A 23,036-nucleotide genomic window follows, 5' to 3' on the forward strand; every position below is an offset into this window, starting at 1 on the left:
ACCCTCAACTCAACCTGAGTTCCTCACATATTCAGTCACCTGTTGAAATCCTTCCAACAGATTCCTATCTCAGAATAAAAGTAAAATTCCAACAGCCTTCAAAGCCCTAGGTAACATAACCTCTACCTCCCTCTCTGACCTCAGCTCCTACAACTCTGTCCTGTACTCACTTCATTCCCACCCTCCGTGAACTCTGCCACCCCTCATTAGTCTGAAAATGGGGAATTCAGTATCAAACTCATAAATCACAGACAGCTACAAGTATCTTTGTACCGGACAAAGTTATATCCAAATGATAGTCACTGAGACTTAAAATGTAAATTATGAGCTAATTATTAATATTCCAAGTAAATTATAAATACCTATCAGTGAGAACATTAGATCAAATAATTTTTGCTAAAATTTACTACATTTATTCCAAGTTGTGATTTTATAACAAGTAGATGTCTTTAAAATATTAAGTTGTCAGAAAAATACATAATATGAGACTGACATATTTTTAGACTTAAGTCACATTGGTATGAATCAAAACAAAGTTATACCAACCAAAATACATAAAAGAGAGAGCCACTGAAGGAAAACCATCACAAGACACAGCAACAAACTTCACTTCATCTGGGAAATCTAGAATTAAGTGTCAAACCGGCTCACTTAATTGAATCTTAATTTCAAAATACACATTTCAGGTACAAGCATTTCCATTTACCCACTTCATTATGGTCTTAAAATGTGGCAACATAAAGACATTAAATTTATTATTTCAACAGTATAAGACTACATAACTTATCAACAATCCTCTGTATCTACTGAAATTTCATAGGTGACATAATGTCTTTACTCAGAGGAAAGCACCTGTCAGCTCTACCTTTTATTTCCTGGAAACAAAGTATGTTTCCAAGCTGATACAGTGAACACATCTTTTTTGTTGTTTTTTCCATTAAAACAGCTTTGTTGAAATATGATTTCTAGTAAAACAGATTTGTTGAAATATGATTTATAGAACTTATCTGTTTTAACATACAGTTCAGAGATATTTAGTAAATTTACTGTGTCATTCAACCATCTCTACAATCCAACTTTAGAACATTTTCATCACTCCAGGACAATCCCTCATGCCCATTAGCAGTCACCACCCATTTCCAGCCCCAGCCCTACACAAACATTAATCTTCTTTCTGTCCCTCTACATGTATTTCCTGGATGATTAATGTAAAGGGAATTATACAGTATGGTAAACACATTTCCATCCATTTATTTTTATATTGAACTAGGTTCAACTTATAGCCAGAATGAAATGTTTAAATTTTCTTTCCAGAAGGTTAAAAATTTTCTTCATACTTACTTCTCCTTCTGCTTCTTCTTTTTCATACTGAAACAGTTTTTCTTTTAAATAATTATATTCACTCATTAATTTCTTCGTTTTTTCTTCTAGAAGACCTTCCTTTCCGCTCTCAAGACAGTCTCCTTGAATATTAATGACTATCTCTTTATTATTGCCTTCCTTATGAGCATCCTCTAGTTGTTCAAGCAAGAGATTTTTGAATTCTTGTTGACATATTCTCTCCTCTAAAGAGTTCTGCTTCCTGATGGATTGACTCTCTTTAGCTTCCTCATTTGGATGCATCTGCTCCATTTCCTTTATTCAATGCTGTGTTTGCCTTAGGTCCATCTGTACACTTTCTAAAGCCAATGACTTTTCTCTGAGAGCATCTCTTGTCTCATGGAGCTTACCTTTTAAGGTACTGAACTTCACCCGAGCTTTAGAGAGTTGTTCAGTAAGCAACTCATTCTTATCTGTTAGTTGAGAAATATTGGAATCCATTTTTTCATGTCCAGAAACATCATCTGCTCTCCATAAAACTAGTTCTAGGTCTTTTCTTTCCAAAATTTCATTGTACTCATTTATAGCAGTGGCCAGGCTAGAATGGAGGGATTCAACTTCAGCTTCTAGTCTTTCTTTCTTGTGTTTTTCCTTCTCCAATTTTGAATTCAGCCTTGCATTCTCAGCTTTCAGATCATTAAGCTGTTGAGAATACTGGGCCATTGTTTTTGTTATCATTTCCTCATTGAGTCTTACACTCTTTTAATTTCCTGAATATATTCCTTTTCCTTTTTGAGGTTGTCATTTTTTATTGCGTATAATTCCTGTTTGAGCATGGCAATGTCCCTCTTCAACATGTAATTTCCATACATCACATCCTTCTTTCTTCCATAACTTTGAGAATCCTAAATAAAACAAAAGAACTTTTTAGCTAGCACTCAATAAAATAACATATCATGCTTATTTCTCAAGTGAAAGAACCACCTGTACATTCATGCAATTAAAAGTTGCTGTAAATGAATATCCAACTGGAGAAAAAATTGAAGCAAAACCTTGAACTTAGAGAGCATATATTTCAAAAAGTTCAAAAATTTAAGTCTATGAATCTGTAAAAGTAAACACACACACACACACACAGTAGAGAATTTTTAAGAATATCACATTGGAAAAGCCTTTCTCTGAATTATAACAAACTCAAAGCATAAAGTAAAATACTAACAAATTTGACTAAATTAAAATAATAGAAAAAGAAAATTGCATTTCTGCTCTGACATCTAATCCTGACACCACCCTATAGTAAGAGCTTTACCTCCACATGTATTTGGACAGATAAATTTTCTCAAAGTTTTAAAAGTTCTGTTTCCCTGATTATATTCTATTGTGATTTGACTCAACATTTTTTAGTCAGTTGTAAGAATTACATTTACTAAATCATAAATCTAGACATTGTACTCAGCACTTCTACATACATACATCGATGAACTTATTTAGTTATTATAGTCTTTAAAAAGAGAGGTTAAAAATATAAGCAAGCTGCAGGATTTTCCTCAGGGCTTCTGATTCTACTTCTAGTTCTCCATCAGATCACAGGTACTTCTGTGGTGTAAATATATCAACACAAAAACAGAGAAACAAAAAGGCACAGATATAAAATGTGTCTTCTGTCTTTGTCACCTGGATTCTCCATGAAATAGCCAGATTGAGAGGATGTGACCTTGCGGGGCCTCAGAAACAGAAAAGAAGCTTTCCCTTTTCTGCACTAAGCTATTCTTTTCCCCACTGCCTTTTCTCCTTATTTTTTCATTTGGTTCCTGGGATACCAAAAAAGCGAAGGTGCTCACTGAAATAGAGGAACCAAAGTTTGCCACAACCCAAGGAGCCGAGTGAAACTGCTGAGTTGCTAGTGCAGAATCCTGGAAAATGAGATATTCCCCAAATTTACATTCAATTACCACAAAAGTTTACAGCTGGAAGATATACAGTATAGTTGTCCACTCTAGCCCCATTATCTACTTGGTAATGGAAGTAAAACCAAGAAATATTAAGTAACTCACCCAAAGCTCCTAAGGTGGCATTACCTAGCATTTCATGGCACCAAAAAGGAAGATACAATTACATATTGCTGAATTACATAAATTACCAGACAAATATATCAAATTAGTCAGATAAATTAAAAGTGTGACTTTGGCAAAGCAATTTAATGGTTCAGAGGGTGGTGGGAGGCCTCATCTGCTTTTCCTTTGAAAGAAGAAAATCTCTACATTTTTGTGTATCTTTAGAGCACAATGTACAGAACTCAGCTTTCTCTATAGAGCCAAATGCTAAATTTTTGGTTGAGGAGTTATGCTACTTATATGATAAAATCATACATGTCAAAACTTGCCATATTTCATTAAACAACATCATGTAAAAGTCTGATTCAACAGAAACATTGGAGAGTGTTGATTTTTTTTTAAATATGCAAAAGTGTACGTATTTGTTTCCAAAATATTTAAAATGACCACAGTGGAATTATAAGTTTAAACAGTTTGAGTCAAACCAATGAACTTGCATGCATGAAAGCACATTAAACACATTAAACAGACTTCCTTGGCTGGGAATATTTGTTGTAACTCTCAAGGTTAGATACATTTTCATGTCTCTTCTCAGTCACTGCTTCTCTCCCACTGTATTACCATTTTATCATTTAAACACATGTAATTAATTTTTAAATGGATATAGAAAAAAAATCTAGAGATTCTTTCTTTAGCAATTTCCTTTATGCTTATCTGGTTCAGAAGGTCATATGGTATATGGCTAAATAATTTTCCCAGCCCATATGCATGCCACTTAGAAGACTGAAAGTGAGACTTAGGTTGAACAAAGATTATGAGAATATTTTCCAGAACTGTCATTTAGATAGCAGCACTGATCTACTTTGACACATAGTTACACATTTAGATAACCCCACTGTAACTATACACATGAGATTTTCTTGAGTAGAAAACCAGAATGAATCAGATAACTTATAAAAAGAGAAGCAGCAAGGGAACTTCTTTCTTTTTATAGTTGAACTTTCTTTCTTCAAAGCCAGAAACTCTACTTGCAACATGCCTACCTCATTCTTAAGCCTTTGCATATCTTGCTGTAAGTCTTCTTCTAGATATGCTTTTGATGTTCCGTCACTCTGTGGTGGAGAATAACTCACATTTTCTAATTCAGGTTTCATGCTTTTATAGGTATTAGCAGTGGGACTATCACATGTGGGTCCCTGAAACACACCTGCCAGTCATCTTCTAAGCTTTAGAAGAGCTTCTAAGTTCCATATGGCTTGTGGAACAAGCGCTGTATTGGTTTTTGGTTTTTGTAAGTGTCTGTAACAGCAGAAATACTGTGGCTTTCTATCTGTATCACACGCTTCACTTCTTGGAGTGAGCACAAATCAAAAAGACTTTTTGGATTTCTGGACTGAGACCAATGTCTAATGTCTAATTTCCAGTCTGTGGTATTTTGGGTTATATTTTCTTGTCAAGCTCTTGATCTTCTTTCATTTCAACCATAACTACTGGGTTCCTTAATTTTTCAATTTCTGTATCATTACAACAATTCTTTTTCTTCTTCATCTCTGTGAGAAACAGGCTACATGTCTGGTTTGTCATAATTTTTACAGTCTGATTTATTTTCATTTGAATAAAGCTTAGAAGATGACTGGCAAGTGTGTTAGAGGGACCCAGAGTATAAATGCAATGACAAGACCTGAGTGAGATAGGCTCGTTCTGCTCAGGCAATGCCTGGAATACTAGAGTTAGACACTCCAGGTACATCTGCTTCCTCACCATCAGAAATAGGATTCATCAGATTATGGGGCACTCCCTTTAGGTTTGTCCTTCTTTAGAGTTACAACGTAAGGGCTCTTCCTCAGGACAAACAGTAATTTTGGATTTTTCAAAACTTTCACCAATCTTCAGTTGAACTTTCTTGAATGAATTTTTTTTTTTTTTTTTTTTGAGACGGACTTTCACTCTTGTTGCCCAGACTGGAGTGCAATGGCATGATCTTGGCTCACCGCAACCTCTGCCTTTTGGGTTCAAGCAGCTCTCTCCGGCATCAGTGCCCCGAGTAGCTGGGATTACAGGTTTGCGCCACCGCGTCCAGCTAATTTTGTATTTTTAGTAGAGAGGGAGTTTCTCCATGTTGGTCAGGCGGGTCTCGAACTCCTGACTTCGAGTGATCCACCCACCTCGGCCTCCCAAAGTGCTGGGATTACAGGCGTGAGCCACTGCACCCGGCCTTGTAATGAATTTTAAAGTAAGTCCTGAATATACAGATATATCCTTTTTATTACAATTCTTACTCAGTTCTTGTTCTTTTTTTTTTTTTTTTTTTTTTTTTGAGATGGAGTCTCGCTCTGCCCCCAGGCTGGAGTGCAGTGGCGCCGTCTTGGCTCACTGCAAGCTCCGCCTCCCGGGTTCACGCCATTCTCCTGCCTCAGCCTCCCGAGTAGCTGGGACTACAGGCGCCCGCCACTACGCCTGGCTAATTTTTTTGTATTTTTAGTAGAGATGGGGTTTCACTGTGTTAGCCAGGATGGTCTCGATCTCCTGACCTCGTGATCCGCCCACCTCGGCCTCCCAAAGTGCTGGGATTACAGGCTTGAGCCACCGCGCCCGGCCCAGTTCTTGTTCTTGAGACATTTTTTGAAGGTGCAAAAGTGGAAAATTAATTTGCTTGTTTTGTTTACCAGATGTCTTTCTGACAGGGTGCATGTTTTAAAATTAACTGTATTCTAAATTAAGTATGAACAAAAAAATAGAAAATAATTAAAATTTAACTGTGAAACTTAATCTATGTTTTACTACCCCTAATTTACTGGATTATAACTAAGAAGTAAAAAATGATTTGCCTTGGCTTAACATAGGAGGAAAACATGAACCAGCAAGCTTAACTCACTGTTTGTTTGAACTAAACTTAATTCATTCTTAATTAAATCTGCCAGAAATGGGTTCAGAGATGATATGTAGTATTCTAAAGGCTTTCTCTCTTAATAGGATTTTTACCTCAGCATACCCTAAATAATGAACCCCTACAGTGAATTCATATTTCTGAGGATTAACTAAAGAGTAGGCAAATGCTAATTTATTAGAAGCCAAAATGAACACCAATCAGAAAGAGAAGAAAATTTTTAGATTCTACTTCAAATGCTATACTGTAATATGATAGTGTTATCTAGAAGGTTATCTGCTTATATCCAGGTCTAATATATTCCAAGCTCCACTAGTGACCGTGGGTTAAAAAATTTTAATAACGTTTACTATTTATGTTAAAATAAGAAAGTTATTGTTTGTACCCTGACACCAAAGTCCCACTCTGGAAGGCATAATTCTCTCAATAGGCAGTTAGGTTGATTTTGTGACCCCATCCTCTCACTGAACATAGACACCGACGGCAACCAGAAACCAAAAAACAGACGAAGTCTTTAACCTCAGCGCTGGTGACCGGCAACCTAAAACTGCAAAGTTTGAACCACTGGGAATGACAACTCCTTTAACCTGAGGTGAACTCAGGGGCCATCACTGTCCAATTGTTCAGAATTTCTCTTGCTTCGTAATACAACTCCATTTCTGATGTTACCTTCTTTATCATGAAAGAGGTTATAAAAATTAAACAGCAAAGAGAGTTCTGGAAATTTCTGGCCTCAATTCCAAGGGTACAGATAGCTATGAGTTACTACAGATGGTAAGAATATTTTAAATTTTATAACCAGACAAAATGTTTTAAAATTCAATATGAAATTATGCTCTGTTGGATTCTAAAAGGATAGTCTAAAAGGTCATTTCATTTGGACTATGCTATGTTATTAAAGAAAAACAAACAAACAAACAAGCAAATCAATATTAAACCAGAAATTTAAATTCTTATATACCTGTGGCTGTTTATTTTCACTTCTTTCGAGTGTTTCTTGCCTTTCCTCTGAAGCCACTTTTAAGTCGTGTTCTGCTGACAAATCCGTATGTTTAGTTAAAATGAACAATTTAGAACAGTTAAAGACTATAATCTTTATAAAAATTGAAACAAAACAACATACTTTTATAAATTGAGAGTTTAAATGAAGCTTAATGCTTACTGGAATATTTACCTTTTTAAGAAACACTTCTAATTATCTAAAACTCCAACAAACCACTTGGGGAGACACTAGATATCAAAAGGTTCAAGACATGCCAAAGTCTCAGGGTCACCCACAAATTATTCCACCCAACATAAAAAAACGAAACTGCTGGAAACAAAACAAAATTTAAAAATACAGTACAAACATATAAAATAACACTTCACTGTTTTCTACTTCATAATAGTGTCTTTTTAACATGCTAAGCAGTTGTTATTTAGTAATAATTTGCAAAATTTTTGTTACCATTATACCTTTATAGTGTATACCCTGTTTTCTACATCTGAAATATTTTCCTCTACTATTCTGACAAATTTATTTTTGTGTTTTAAGACTCAGAATATAGGCTGGGTGCAGTAGCTCACACCTGTAATCCCAGCACTTTGGAAGGTCCAGGTAGGAAAACTGCTTAAAGCCAGGAGTTTAAGACCAGCCTGGAGACCACAGTGAAACCCTGACTCTATAGAAAATTTGCCAGGCATGGTGGTGTGTGCCTGTAGTCCCAGCTACTCAAGAGGTTGAGGCAAGAGGATCCCTTAAGCCCAGGAGTTTCAGTTTGCAGTGAGTCTCAATAATGCCATTGCAGTCCACCCTGGGTGACAGAGTAAGAACTTGTTTCCAAAAACAGAAAAAGAAAAAAGGCTCAAAATGCTATGTGCAGTCCTCCTTGAATCTGGCTATCTTTCTCCACGTACACAGGCTCTCCGTCCTTGGGGCTCCCTTAGTACTCTGTCCATTTTCTAGTGTCACTTCACCATCTGAACCGCGCATCATGTCTTTGCACGTCTATCCCTTTTGTTGCTGGACTGTAGCAATCATCTTTGTACAAACAGTCTCTATTTTACTAAATATTTATTGAGTTCCTGCTAAGTGGTAGGCACTGGGGTTTAAAGAATGAGAATAAAAGCTGTCAGGGATGGCTTTTCTAGAGATCATGCCTGGGCTGAGACTTAGACAGTGAGGTTCACCAGATTAAAAGGGGCAGAGGGCAGGAAAGATAGTGCATGCCAGACAGTGGCAAGAGAGGGAGAGAAGCCTCCCAGAGTGTATGCATTTGTCTACATGAGAGGGATGGTGACAGGGGCATCACCAGCAGCTCAGTAATGCCAGAAGAAAGGGCAGACAGAGGAAGGGCTGCAGAAGGAGATCTGGGCAGAAGCCAGTTTCTGAAAGCCTTATATAAACCAACTATTTTTGCCGTTTCTTAAATTAAAAAAAAAAAAAAAAAGGAAAACAAATTTAAAAAGCATAATTCCAAGAAAAAGACCAACATTTTATTTTATTGTATCTTATCTTATTTGACTTGATTTTTATTAGAGATGAGGTCTCACTCTGCTACTCAGGCTACAGTATAATGTTGCTATCATAGCTAACTGCAGCCTCAAACTTCTAGGCTCAAGCAATTCTCCTTCTTCAGCCTCTCAAGTAGCCGGGATCACAGGTGGAGAACGCCACACCCAGCTACATTAAAAAAAAAAAAAAGACACAGGTTCTGGCTACGTTGCCCAGGCTGCTGGACCTCCTAGCCTCAAGGGATCCTTCTATCTCAGTCTCCAACACTGCGGGGATTACAGGCAGGAGCCACCATCCCCAATAACACCAATATTTTCAAATAAATCAACTGGAGCTCCATCATTTTATTTTATCATGGATGGGTGAAAACCTTGTAATAGACTCATGTACTCATGGATTTGTGACAAGGAAACTATAGCATTAACTATGGCTGAAGCTTCCCTTCCCTCCCTGTCTCTTTACATGGTTAAGAGTAGAGGCACTCAAGTGTCTTACCTTTTGCATCTTCTTTTCTTTTTTTCAAATTTGCAGGCTTCATAGATGCTGTTTCTGTCAAACATGCAAGCTTATTAGATATTCCTTCTGGAAAACATCATCCCTCTGTCTCCTTACCTGGCAAAGTTTCACTCACTCTGCATGCTTCCCCTAAATCCTACCCATTTTTTTTAGAAGCTTGCAGCCATCACCACAAATTTAAAAGTGCATGGCATCTAATGAACATAATAAATTCCTAGTAAATAATAACTATACGCTCCCCGGTGACATCCGTCCTCCATCTACCCTCTACATAATGGGTCAGCACACTGCAGACCACAGGCCAAATCCTGCCTAACGTGTTTTTTCCTCAATAAAGTTTTATGAGAGTACAGTCATGCCTATTCACTGACATGCTGCCTATGACTGCTTTCACACTACAATGGCAGGGTTGAGTAGCTACCACAGAGACCACACGGCCTTCAGCTGCTTAAATCATTCTTTTTTTTTTTTTTTTTTTTGAGACGGAGTCTCGCTCTGTCGCCCAGGCTGGAGTGCAGTGGCCGGATCTCAGCTCACTGCAAGCTCCGCCTCCCGGGTTTACGCCATTCTCCTGCCTCAGCCTCCCGAGTAGCTGGGACTACAGGCGCCGCCACCTCGCCCGGCTAGTTTTTTGTATTTTTAGTAGAGATGGGGTTTCACCGTGTTAGCCAGGATAGTATCTATCTCCCGACCTCGTGATCTGCCCGTCTCGGCCTCCCAAAGTGCTGGGATTACAGGCTTGAGCCACCGCGCCCAGCCAAATCGTTCTTGAAAAAATTGGAGAGAGAGAGAGAGACCACATGACCTAAAATATTTCCTACTTGGCCCTTTACAGAAAAAGCTTGCCAATCCCTGCTTTGTACCCGGAACAGAATGCCCTAATTCTCAAATCGAATCTAATGCCTCTCCTGCTCACAATTTTCCAATGAATTTCTAGAGCAAACACTGCTGGCTCCCTACCCAAGAGGAGTTCCTTGTTGTTTCTTGTTATGAGAATCACAAATTTGGATATTTCTTGTCCCAATTCCACCACCCCCCCAGCTTCAACAGGTAAGTGATTATTCAAAGCTAATCACATAACTACATTTGCTTTCCCAGTGCCTGGTTTAGGAATGAGTATGTGGTGAGACCCAGCCAATAAAATATTACAAAAAGGGCTGAGCACAGTAGCTCATGCCTGTAATCGCAGCACTTTGGGAGGCCGAGGTGGGCAGATCACAAGGTCAAGAGACCAAGACCAACCCGGCCAACATGGTGAAACCCATCTCTACTAAAAATACAAAAATTACCTGGGCGTGGTCGCACGTGCCTGTAGTCCCAGCTCCTTGGGAGGCTGAGGCAAGAGAATCGCTTGAACCTGGGAGGCGGAGGCTGCAGTGAGCTGAGATCGTGCCACTGCACTCCAGCCAGGTGACAGAGTGAGACTGCATGTAAAAAAAAAAAAGAAAAAAAAAATTACAAAACGTCTCCGGCACGCTTCTGAGTTTTCTCCCAATTTAAAAGACACATGTGAAGAAAAGCAGCCCTTCCAGCCTTTAGATACTGTCTTATGAGAACATGAGGTTTGGAGCTGTTGCTAAGTAGCCAACCATGAAAGGAGACATGAACAAGACATGCCAACAGCATAGCTGAAAGAGGAACAAGTGGGATCCAATAATATCACCGGACAACCAAAACAAGTCTGGTTCTTACAGTTTTGGCCACTGTTAGGTCTTCTAGTATTTGCAGCCAAAAGCATTCTACCTCAGAAGTTTCCTATCCTGGCCTACAGGATAATCTACTCATTTCTATACTGTTCCTAAGCTTGCCTTCACTGACACATACAAAACAAAATAAATACATAATAAATAATAACTATAAGCTATTTTCACCTCATTACCAAGCACTTACATATACTTTTTAATGTGTTCATTGACTGCTTGTTATCAGTAAAGTTTCCAGTCAATGGTAGGCTATTAGTAGTTAAGTCTGGAAGGAGTCAAAGTTATACTCAGATTTTCAACTGCACAGGGATCAGAGTCCCTAACCCCCACATTATTCAAGAGTCAATTGTAATGAATATTTATTTACTAAATACAAACCATTTATTATAAAAATTAAATAGAAGGTCCATTTGCATAAGAAGTCCAATTTGTAATAATGTAATTACAGAGGAAAATACAACATATTAACTTAAAAATCTAATTTCTTATTTATATTCATACAAAAATATCATGTAGAATTTCAGGGATCATAAGCAGGTAAATGAATTTTTTCAGACAATACTGTTTGAGATTAAGAATTAGCTAAACTAACTTCTTAAATAACTCTGAATTCTAAACTAAAGAAATTAAATTAAAAAATTAATTCATATATAAGTATGTATATTTTAAACTGCTCTTTTATGATTAAAAATATCTTAATTTTTTTTTGGAGATAGAGTCTTGCTCTTTCATCCAGACTAGAGTGCAGTGTTGCGATCTCAGTTCACTGCAACCTCCACCTCCTGTATTCAAGTGATTCTCCTGCCTCAGCCTAGCCTCTCCCCAGTAGCTGTAATTACAGGTGCCCGCTACCATGCCCGGCTAATTTTTGTATTTTTAGTAGATACAGGGTTTTATCATGTTAGCCAGGCTGGTGTCAAACTCCTGACCACAGGTGATCCACCTGCCTCGGCCTCCCAGAGTGCTGGGATTATAGGCGTGAGTCACCACGCCTGACCTATAATCTTGCTTTTTAAAATCAATAAGACCACCAAGAGAATGAGAAATTTACTCTCAGAAGTCTTACCTTGATTGTCATTTTTAAGATGATTTTTAAGTATCTTATGTTCCAAAATTTGTTGTTGAATGCTATGCATAATAAATGTAATAAAGAAAATTAGTATTTTAATAGTGATATGAAAAATATTTACCTAACATATGAAATTCTTAAAGCATTTCACACAATATCAGAACTCTAATGTCCCATACACTTTAAAATTTTAAGCTCCATAAGCTTATTAAGCTTCTAATTAAAGAAGAAAAACAGGAAGTACTCCTAATCTGAGAAAAGCATAGCTCAGTAAATTAATTCTAGTTAGCTTAAGAGCCTGGAAACTGTCCTGCACTCAGAGTAAGTCCTCGCTCTGTAACCAATAGGTATTTTGTTTTCAGACCAGTTGCTTCTCTTAGGCTCCATGGCTTCTTCTAAAAAACAAAGATTTTACTACTTGACTTCACTAGGTCATTAGGAGGATGTAATGAGATAACATGTTTAAATGTTCAGAGGAATAGTAAAGCAACGGAAAAATGTATTCTTGAACTGCATTGCTGAACAATTTTAGAATCTCAAATAAAATCTGATGTGTGTTTTTTCATAGGTTCTTATATTTGAATGTCAGAGTTTTCAGAAAATGTTATTAAATGCTAATTTTGGTTATTAGTTCTATTCATTGTGGCTTGTAGTTCAGAGCATTTTAGCTAATTCATAACTTGTAACTAAATTTATATATATTATTATCTCATTAAAACATATAACCTAATTGTCCCCTATTACTGAGCTCATCAATCACACCAAGGGCAGAAAACTAACAGATGTCAAAGCCTGGCTGGGACAACTGCCATTCCTTCTCTCCCTCCTCAAACTCAGAGCCAGCAAGGCTCTGTCAGAGGCTGCACCTTCTCGGTCCTCTCCGACTGACATACAAGACAAAGCCCTGCTTGTATTGTTCTTCAGTTCCATGAAAGAGAGGCAAGTTGATCTTTCCTCATTTCCAAGTCATGTACTAACAATATATTTGCATGTAACATCCCATATGCCACTCAGCTTTGTTCTCATTTCACAGATCACCTTACATGAATACTTTTATAATGATCATAATAACAATTTCCATATCGGGTGTCTCCTGTTTTGGTTTGACTCACATTATTTCCTTGAGCTAGTTAACAAATGGTCAAATGACCTTCTGGGGACTGTGCACATGTGGAATGCTTTCTGAATTTGTGTGCCATCCTTAGGCAGCAGGCGTGCTTATCTGTTCTATATTGATCCAATTTTAGAATATGTGCTCCTGAAGCAAGTATAAAGCCCTGTTTTATACATGGATACTCATGAGTCATGGATGAGGCTTAGCTCTGTTAAATCCAAATTACCTACTTTAGATACAGAGAATTCTATTGAATGATTTCCTGTGAGGTAGAATTTTAAAATATTTTAAAAACTTGAGGTAGAGATGCGAGTAGCCTGACAGATTTTCATTATTATGTTAACACATTACTTGCGGGGCCAACTGCAAGTTGGTGCCCATTACTCTATTGAAGGATAATGTGGAGCCTTCTGCTATCTAACAATAGCTGCGACACAGGACAGAAAAAAGCCTCAAGGTACAGATGTGATAACAAAAGGCAAAGGGACCTCTGCTCTCTTCCTGCAACATTATTTGAATATCCCTAACTGTTGAGTACAATCCAACTAATATTTGCTAGAGAAAAGATGGACACTGGTCTCAAAGGATAACTTACCATGAAGGTATAGGCTAAGCCTAGCTAAGAGGTGGGCTACAAATAAGGTTTTTAGTGTTGGGGAAGGTCAATTTACTCACTATGCGTGTGGGTAAAGCCAGAGGCCTTGCTGCCAGAGCAGGGTGCTGGGAACAATGGCTGAGCCTATGTACATGAACTAAAAAACACTCTAGCTGTGGACTCTGTGTATGAGTCACCATGAAGAGTGAGGACTCTGAATCAGTAAGGGCATCCTGGTGGCAAAAGTCAATCATAACCAGATTGCAGGGCCAGTTACAATGGCAGCAATACAGCAAGTGAATCAATGAAAACAACAGAATGACTAGAATGGCCTTTTCCCCCTTCTTCTGACTTATAAAGTAAGATTATCTTCCTTGGACTTAGGGAACCCCTTAAGTTTTTGAAAAATTCAGAGGAAGGCATAGGAGATAGCCCCAGGGGACAATACAGGATTTTCTGCTAAACTGGACATTTCTTTTCTTTTTTTTTTTTTTGAGACAGAGTCTTGCTCTGCTGTCCAGGCTGGAGTGCAGTGGCATGATCTCGGTTCACTGCAAGCTCTGCCTCCTGGGTTCATGCCATTCTCCCTCAGCCTCCCATGTAGCTAGGACTACAGGCACCTGCCACCACGCCTGGCTAATTTTTTGTATTTTTAGTAGAGATGGGGTTTCACCGTGCTAGCCAGGATGGTCTCGATCTCCTGACCTTGTGATCTGCAATAACTAATTAGAAAAGTCAGGCCAGGCATGGTGGCTAGCAGTTTGTGAGGCCGAGGCAGGAGAATCACTGGAGCTCAGGAACATGGGCAACATAGTGAGACCTTGTCTCAAGAGAAAAAAGAAAAAAGAAAGAAAGAAAGAAAAAGTAAAAAGATGTGACATTATTTCTATCTCACATGTAAGGGTTATACTTGGAATAAAATGAACAACACTGAGATACCTAAGGATCTTGCACTCATTGCTACTTCTAACTACTCTAGCTTTCTGTTTGATTTCTGGCTAAAAGGTGGACTAACTTGTTGCCATTACAAACTACCTCAACCAAACTATGAACTGTCACCTAATGTATAAGATGCAATATTTGTAATTCATTTGAACCTTAATTTAGTATTAACCGGTCTCTTAATACAAGCATATACCTTCTCAAATCACAACAAACAGCATAATCTTCGGCAGTTTGGCCAAACATGCCTTGATAAAAGATATTTATTTTTTGTTGAAGGAGGAGGCTGACGATACTTGATGAGTTATGCTGAACAGCATGCATGAGGGCTGTTCTAAAATAATAAATAACAGCACTCAAGAACTTTAATAAAGATATGCAATTAGCAAATGTGATATGCTTTACCAATTTCATATCTTGCCTGTCAGGATAGACATAATAACAATTTACATGTACTAGTTTATGTGTATAAGCATCTTGGGTGCTCAAGTGTTCGTCTTGGTAAATTACCACCAAGGCTAACAGGCAGGGACAACAAGGAAGCCTCTTGTCCCACTGGGTTATGACATAATACAAGTTGCAAATTTACAGTCCTTTGACGGCCAGTAAATTATGCTAAGGTCACTTATCAAAAGTAGGCAAAGATTTAGATGAAGATTTCCCCATTGCTTTCCTACTCTGATATATTACAATTCAATGTCAGCTAGGGGTCAGATAAGTAAGCGCTACCTGCAGGCTGAAAACAACAACAACAACAATAATAATGGTAATAGTAGTAGTTGTAAACTGAAAGTTAAAGTCTACACTTTATAAAAGTAATAAAATACAAATCCCATTTAGCTAATGTAAGATTATAGGACCAAAAACATCAGATTACAAATAACAGTCTATAAAAGAAGATGAATCCTACTATATACTGTTTTTATGTTGCTCAGTCCAAATAATTGCTTTTCTACCTGATTATTTGTGTTATTTTTTACTATATGCCAATAATTATAAGTTAATCTTCTTATTAATATTTCTGACTTGAGTGACTGTTAGCACTCTAGAACACTCATGATTTTATTTAAAAAAAAAAACTATTGTACCTTCTAAAATTGTCAACAGCATGTACATTTGCCTGGTTCTTCAACAAAAATTCCACCATTTGCTGTCTCCTACAAATAACAACAAGCAAAAGTGGAGTGTTTCCCTCCTGTAAAAAGCAAAAACAGTTATAATTAACAAAATTATATATGTCTCAACTGAACTAAAAATCTTCTATGAGATGCTATGAACTTAAACATGCAACATAGAGAGAAAGTAAATGCAAAGCAGTCCCTTCCGTTTTCACTCCTCTGTGCTTTCCCACACACTGCCTTGCAGACACCCCTCCTCTGCCTCCCCACATTAACTTTGGTCATCTCCAAAACTCACTTTATTTACCAGTCCCAAAAATCCTTGCTTCTATCTCAGCATTTAGCACAGTACATTGTAATTATTTCATTGTTTCCCACTGAAACCAAGAGCTTCTTGAGAGCAAGGGCTGTATCTTTTTTTCTCTATAACCCTAAAACCTAAGACAGTAGCAAATGCTTTAAGTTTTTAAAATAATGGTGTAAATTATCTCTAGAGCAGTGTTTCTTAAACTATGTTCCAAAGAATATTTGCTTCACCAGAAGGACTGTACCCTAACAAAAAGATTCCATGATCATTTGCATTTGAGAAGTATTACAAAACTGTATTATATGACCGATAATCCAGAAATCCCTTGAACTTTGCCTAATCTCAATTTGACAATACTTTTTGTGGCAAACATGAACACTTTAGGAACTAGACTTTCAGGGATATAGTTGCCAGAGCTTCCCAATACAAGTGGCAGTTTCCTCTGGGTGGTACAAACTTGCTTGATTTACTTCTATCAATGGTGTGAGAATGCCAATGTCAGGCACTCCTGATCCAAAGGTGCCACTAAGGAAATGAGCTCTGAATTAAGAGAGATTGGCTTCAAATGCACTTATTTTCCTTATTATTAAATAGTCCATGGGATTTCTCCTAATACAAGAGGACAGATTTTTATTTTTATTATTTTTATTTTTTTTTGAGACAGAGTCTCGCTCTGTCGCCAGGCTGGAGTGCAGTGGCACAATATTAGCTCACTGCAAGCTCCGCCTCCTGGGTTCACGCCATTCTCGGGTCTCAGCCTCCTGAGTAGCTGGGACTACAGGTGCCCGCCACCACGCCCAGCTAATGTTTTGTATTTTTTTTTTTTTTTTTTTTTTAGTAGAGACGGAGTTTCACCATGTTAGCCAGGATGGTCTCGATCTCCTGATCTCGTGATTCGCCCACCTCGGCCTCCCAAAGTGCTGGGATTACAAGCGTGAGCCACCGTGCCCGGCCCAGATTTTTATCATAACTGTTAGAAAGCTCCAGTACGTTCTGTGTAAGAGAGACAGGTTAACATTTTTTTGAAATTAAATATTAAAAAAGGAAAGCTCAGTAAGAAATTTTATTCTCAATTATAATGATAATCCTGGGATGCTAATGCAACTTTACTTTTTAAATCCATTTGTATTGGTTTCCATTTAAATAGCTATTTAACATTTTTTTACTTTAGGCAAAATACAAATTAGAAATAAAAATACAATGGCTTATCAATAAAAGTTCTAATACTGATGTGTATTGCTTATTTCTAGCATAATAAAAGTCAGTAAGTCACTTGCATTTCTAAGGGACATTGCTGAGAAGAAAGATATAATGTCTGCAATATTCATAAACTATCCAACTCTTACCAGGAATAATCTAAAAAGGTTTCTAGGCATTCTTATGAGCAGGTGACTATTTGTGATATATATAGAGAGAGAGTTAAAAAAAACTTCTGGATTCTAAAATTCAACCCCATAATTGAGGGATTTATGTAAACTATAGACTATTTATTATAAACCAATATACACCATCTTGAAAACCTTGAAATCTTTATAAAAATACACTATAAAACAGGAGTTGTAAACTCAAATACTTATAAGGATGAAGGAGGTTACCCAAATAAGTGAAGTATTCTGGTGGGCACAGTAGCAAACTGGAGACTATGTGCCTCCTACACAGGGCAACCTCTGCACAGCAGACCAATCAGTGATGCGGTTCAGGGGACACCAGATTTGATTCTTAAGACAATCCTGAGGTCCAGATTTCTGCATGAGTCTACTAAATTTTACATGTTGACTCAATTTAAAGAGGCAAAGAAACAATCTATGTGCCACATTTAGACTATAACTCTTGTGTTTTTATATTTGCTATGATCATGTTACTAAATGATTTTGTATAAACCAAATATTTGCATGTGAAACTTTTTCTTTCTCCAGTATCATAGGTTTTATAAAAAATCAGCCCCTGATATATATATATATAATAAAAATTGCTGTTAAGACTCATAATACCCACCCTCAAGAATTTTCCCAACATTTATTCATTTGCAATCTGCTTGTGTATCATTTTCCCAGATTGTTAACCAAATAGATAACTAGTTTATAGGACTGCTGAAACTAAATTATTAAAAGAATTCCTGTAGTATCCTCACTGACTTTATGGACTTCAGTGTTTAAAACTGACATCCCGATTATGCTAAAGCTCTAGAAACTTAAGAGACATACTGAGATAGTCCATAATACAACTTAAACTGAAAAAAAAAAAGGTTCAAGACTTGCTACTAATTTAAATGAGAAAATCTCACTTGTAATGAACATTTGTTGACACATAATTACTTGAATGGTGACAAAGGAACATGAAATTGTGAAAGGGTCAGCCTCTACTTATTGAAAGATTACCCACAAGCAAATTGCTGAAGACTCTCTGAATGGCAGTGAGTGATTCATGGTGGAAGGAAAGGGTGTTATTCTGTAAGCTGAGAGCTGTTGCCAATGATATTTCCTTTCACTTCCCAGTCACAAACGTAGGGAAAGACAGATAAGTCAGGAGAATGTTATTGGAAAGGAGAACTTTATGGAAAGTAGCACCTATCAAATGCCAACTCTTTTAGAGATTTCTTATGTTTTTGAGATACGAGAATTTATATACTGCACTTATCTATTCTGTGGTTCTTAATCAGGAGTGTATTCGAATGCTGAGGTATTTTTTTTCGCTCTTGCTGTTGTAAGAGACAAGAGTCTTCCTATGTTTCTGACTGGACTCAAACTCCTAGACTGAATCAATCCTCCCACCTCAGCCTCCTGAGTAGCTGGGACCACAGGAACATGTCATTGTGTGTGGCTTCAAGAAAATATTTTTAACGATAAATATTCAGACCTTATTGTCTCTATAACATCAAAATCATCAGAGGAAAGCCTACACTTGTAGATTTTAACAAAACTTCCCCAGGTCACTGTAATGTACAATTCTAGCTGATGCATCAGACAGTCACTTCGGTCTCATCTCTCACCCTCACCGCTAATATCCTTAGCTTGGGATGTGGCCAAAAAGAGAAAAGAGTACGAGACAGTTATTTATTAAAACGCCAGTTAATTTTCCTGGGTATGGGTAGAACAGGGACAAGTAAACTCAAAATCTCACTTGATTTTGCTATTTATAAGCTCCTTATCTCCCACCTTCCCACCGAGACATTCTAGATTTGAAAGGAGAGTTTAGACTCTTATCTAAGTGGTTGTTTTTGCCAGGATGGCTAATAAGTCCGTTACTAATTTGTTCCAACCTTTGCTGAAGTGTTTCTCACTTCATCACCACCTATTCACTGCCAATCTGATTTCCTCAGAGTCCTCTAAAAATTAATCTTTAGGCAAGTTTCAATCACTCTGTTTACCAAACCATAAAATGATTACCCCAAAGCTGAAGAGCGCTTCGTCTCAATACATAGACTGGAAAAACAGCATACTAAAAAGCAAAACCTTTTCTTGGCATTTTCCCTCATTACCTAATTTCCAAGTGACCTGCATGCTTTTGATTGTTCTCCTTTTCCCTTCCCATTTTTCCCTCTTAAACCTTGTCACTGAAAGAAACATCTTTTTTTTTTTTTTTTTTTTGGAAACTGTCAGCTTCAGCAAGATTTCCATTTATTGTAAATTGTTTTAGTTTTGAGTTTTAAGATAAAGCCACTTTCCAGGGTAATTTTTTTTCCTGTGATTTTTTTTTTTTAAATACTAATTAGAAAAAAAAAATGTGCGGTAGGAAACAAATACTTGAAAAGAAGATGTTTGACCTTAACAAATTCACAAATGTTTCCCGTAAGGGCACTAAACAAGCTGTGCCCTCTAATGCTTCTTTAAAAGTATCAATATTTAAAGTAAAACCTTAGACAATGAAGTTATTTCAAAATGTTTTCATTCAGGAACGCTCGATCTTCCAAATATGAAAAATTGACTCTTACCTATGTCAATGTTAAAACAAACATTTTGAAAAGAAAGTTGATTGATCTATACCTCATTTAGTGCTTCAATGTTTGCACGGTGGGAAAGCAGTTTTTCTGCCAGTGAAGTTCCCTTATTATACACAGCATAATGGAGAGCAGTGTTGCTGTAGATATCCTTAATGTTTGGATTGGCACCACGTTCCAGGAGAATAATGGCACAAGCCTCTTCCTGGCAATGTACAGCCTATTAGTGTTAGATAAAAAATTAGACTATAAATTCTAAGAATTCAAAATACATATTCCACAGGTTTCACCAACTAGTTATATTTAAATGACATCAATTCATTTTAATTCTATGTATTTATATCAAATCCATTTCATGATGAAGGAGTTGCCTACTATATACCTTCATTAATGGTGTCCTGTTTAGTCTGTCACAGATATCGATCTGGCAACTTCTGCTCAGCAAGACAGTGACCACTTCCACACGGCCATGGGCACAGGCCAAATGTAGAACAGTCCTATGAGAGTGAGAGTTTTCAGGAAATTGTAGTGCAGTATCTCAAAACCTACAGTGGTTCATGTAATTGTAAACATTGAATAGCATGTTATTCCTCTGCCTTCAAAACAAATACTTTTCTTTTGAAGAAGGTACAGTGTTTATTAGCTCTTACTGCTCCCTACCTTAATGAAACAGCAGCCTATTTGGATAGAATGAGCTTGGATTCAGTTCAACTAGAGCTTGGTGTTTGGATTCAGTTCAACTAGAGCTTGAGTTTTACTTTCAACTCGGTCACTTACCAGCTATTGCTCAGTCTTTCTGTGCCTCATTTTCCTCACTAATAAAGACAACGATAGCTAGCTCACAGGACACCACTGTGATGCTTAAATGAGAATCCCTACTAAAGTATTTAGAACCATTTCTAGAACAAGCAACAACTCAATAATTGTTAGATTTTTGTTTTTTGAGACTGGGTCTTGGTGTGTTGTCCAGGCTGGAGTGCAATGGTGTTTATACCTCACTGAAGCTTGGAACTCCTAGGCTCAAGCAATCCTCCTGCCCCAGCCTCCTGAGTAGCTGGGGCCACAGGAGCGCACCAGCATGCTCAGTTAATTTTTTTTTTTTTTAGAAATCATGTTTCCTTTTAATTGAATACTTAATTCGCAATGTTTCTTCTCTTCCTGCTACTCTGGTTATAATTAGGTCCCCACCTCTCAAGAACATTGCACCTGACCAGATTGAGAGCCAATGTGAACATAAGCCCCAAACCAGGGCTTTCGGAATAACAAGGAACAACCAAGCCAGCCTCTCCCTTCACTTAGAAAGGGATTGTGAATGGGAGGGTCCAAATCTTCATCAACCAAACACAGAAAACCCAGGAGCTCCACACCAACATGGAAACTAAAATGTATCAGGAATGAAGAACAGTACACCTTCACATACTCAAGGTCAGGACGGGTTTGCAGAAATCGTGTCTGACCATTTGGCCTCTGCTAGTAGATATGGCCCCACTCCAGCATTTTTAAGAAAAGATGTTTTTGTTTCTATTACTTGTATTATTTCCCCCAAGGGGTATCAAATCTATGAAAAGGAATATAATGAATCAGAATAAATCAGCTCACTCACAAGAAACATTCTTGGGTAATGGTTTTTAGTTGCTGAGTTTATTCAGCATGTTATTTAAAAGCGGCAAAATTCAAGGCAATCTGAGAAGATAATTCAAAAGTGGTGGCTACAGGTTTACGTAGGACACACATACATACAACCCCCATGTTTTTCAGTGTATATGTCAAGAGGCCAAGACCCCTGATCATCAAAATAAGTTATTTTGTATATTACAGTGCATAGGACAACAGAGGGAAAGACACTTTCTTGGAAGGTTACGACAAGGCCTTTTGCAAAAGGTCCACTCCAAAAGGACTGGAGCCCAGTGCCTTGTGGCCTTCATTAACTTGACCCCTCCCTCAGTGGGAGCTGTTTCTTCTACTTGTTCTGCTGGCTTCTTCTGTCTTTCCTCTTCCTCATCCTCATCCTCGTGGGGATAGAGGTCTGGGTATTTCTGCATGCATTCCTGCATGGCCCGGAACTGGTCTACATAGTCTGACCCTTGATCTCCTCCGTGCTATAGTGGAAGCACGAAAAGTCTGACTTGAGCTGTTCTCCACAGGGACCGCTGGCCGTTCCCCTAAGGCATGGGCAGTTCCAATCAATGGTTCCATTTGCTGGAATCAATCCATGCTCCTCGTATGGATCATTGGGGTCATCAGTCACCAAGTCTGCATTGCTTGGAGTTTCATGATCTTCTTTGGTAACAAATATGAATCGAGCCTTCCCTTTCTGCCGGCAATAGGACATGGCTGCACCCATCCCTGAGACCTTGTAGATGTGGGGGTGGCGGCAGCTGCAGCCTTACCATGCTCAGCTAATTTTAAAAAATATTTGTAGAGTAGGAATCTCACCTTGTTACTCAGGCTGGTCTCAAACTCCTGGCATCAAGGGAAGCTTCCATACTTCTATACCTATTGCCACTTTCAATGGTCACATATTATTCCATGCTATGGTTGCAAATGAAATTTATTTAAAGGATCCATTCTATGGGTTCTTGTTAACATAAATGCTGCGAAAAACAAAGTGCATGTATCTCTATTTTCTAAAGGTATTTTAACACAATGGAGTTGATGGGTAAAGGGCATAGACATTTTTTAAATGTGGTAATTATCTCCAAATTATCCACTTGAAAAGTCATCAGCAACTTAAACTTCAAGCAGCAGTATAAGTACCATTGCTCTTTATTCTCACATTGTGGATAGAAAACAGTCTCATTCCTGTTTTAACTTAAATTCTCTTACGAGAAACACTAAGGATTTTTTCCTATGCAACTTGTGGATCTGCAAAAAAGTACTTTGCTCACTTTTAGAGTTCCTTTCTTGTGGATTTGATTGGAAAGAATTCCCTGTAAAATAAAGATATGCTTTTTATCTGTATATATATATATCTAACATG

The 23,036-nt window shown here is 37.6% G+C and overlaps 1 protein-coding gene, 1 non-coding gene and 1 pseudogene across 2 annotated transcripts in view; all 3 read right to left on the reverse strand.

Moving 5' to 3' along the window:
- LOC117062744 (ankyrin repeat domain-containing protein 18B-like) overlaps nt 1–23,036 on the reverse strand; it is a 46,248-nt gene that overhangs the window by 21,513 nt on the left and 1,699 nt on the right. Inside the window, 9 exon segments of the mRNA XM_033176586.1 lie at nt 1,342–2,084; nt 2,087–2,225; nt 7,223–7,296; nt 9,251–9,304; nt 12,041–12,102; nt 14,891–15,028; nt 15,783–15,889; nt 20,103–20,276; nt 20,439–20,553. Of these exon segments, the coding sequence (XP_033032477.1) occupies nt 1,342–2,084; nt 2,087–2,225; nt 7,223–7,296; nt 9,251–9,304; nt 12,041–12,102; nt 14,891–15,028; nt 15,783–15,889; nt 20,103–20,276; nt 20,439–20,553 (1,606 nt within the window).
- On the reverse strand, nt 13,208–13,310 carry LOC117062755. Its single transcript, XR_004428544.1, has one exon. It is a non-coding gene; the product is annotated as a U6 spliceosomal RNA (small nuclear RNA).
- On the reverse strand, nt 21,546–22,416 carry LOC117062725 (annotated as a pseudogene).

The sequence above is a fragment of the Trachypithecus francoisi genome, unplaced genomic scaffold, assembly GCF_009764315.1.
Source record: "Trachypithecus francoisi isolate TF-2019V2 unplaced genomic scaffold, Tfra_2.0 Contig01547_ERROPOS2200000+, whole genome shotgun sequence".
Taxonomy (NCBI): domain Eukaryota; kingdom Metazoa; phylum Chordata; class Mammalia; order Primates; family Cercopithecidae; genus Trachypithecus; species Trachypithecus francoisi.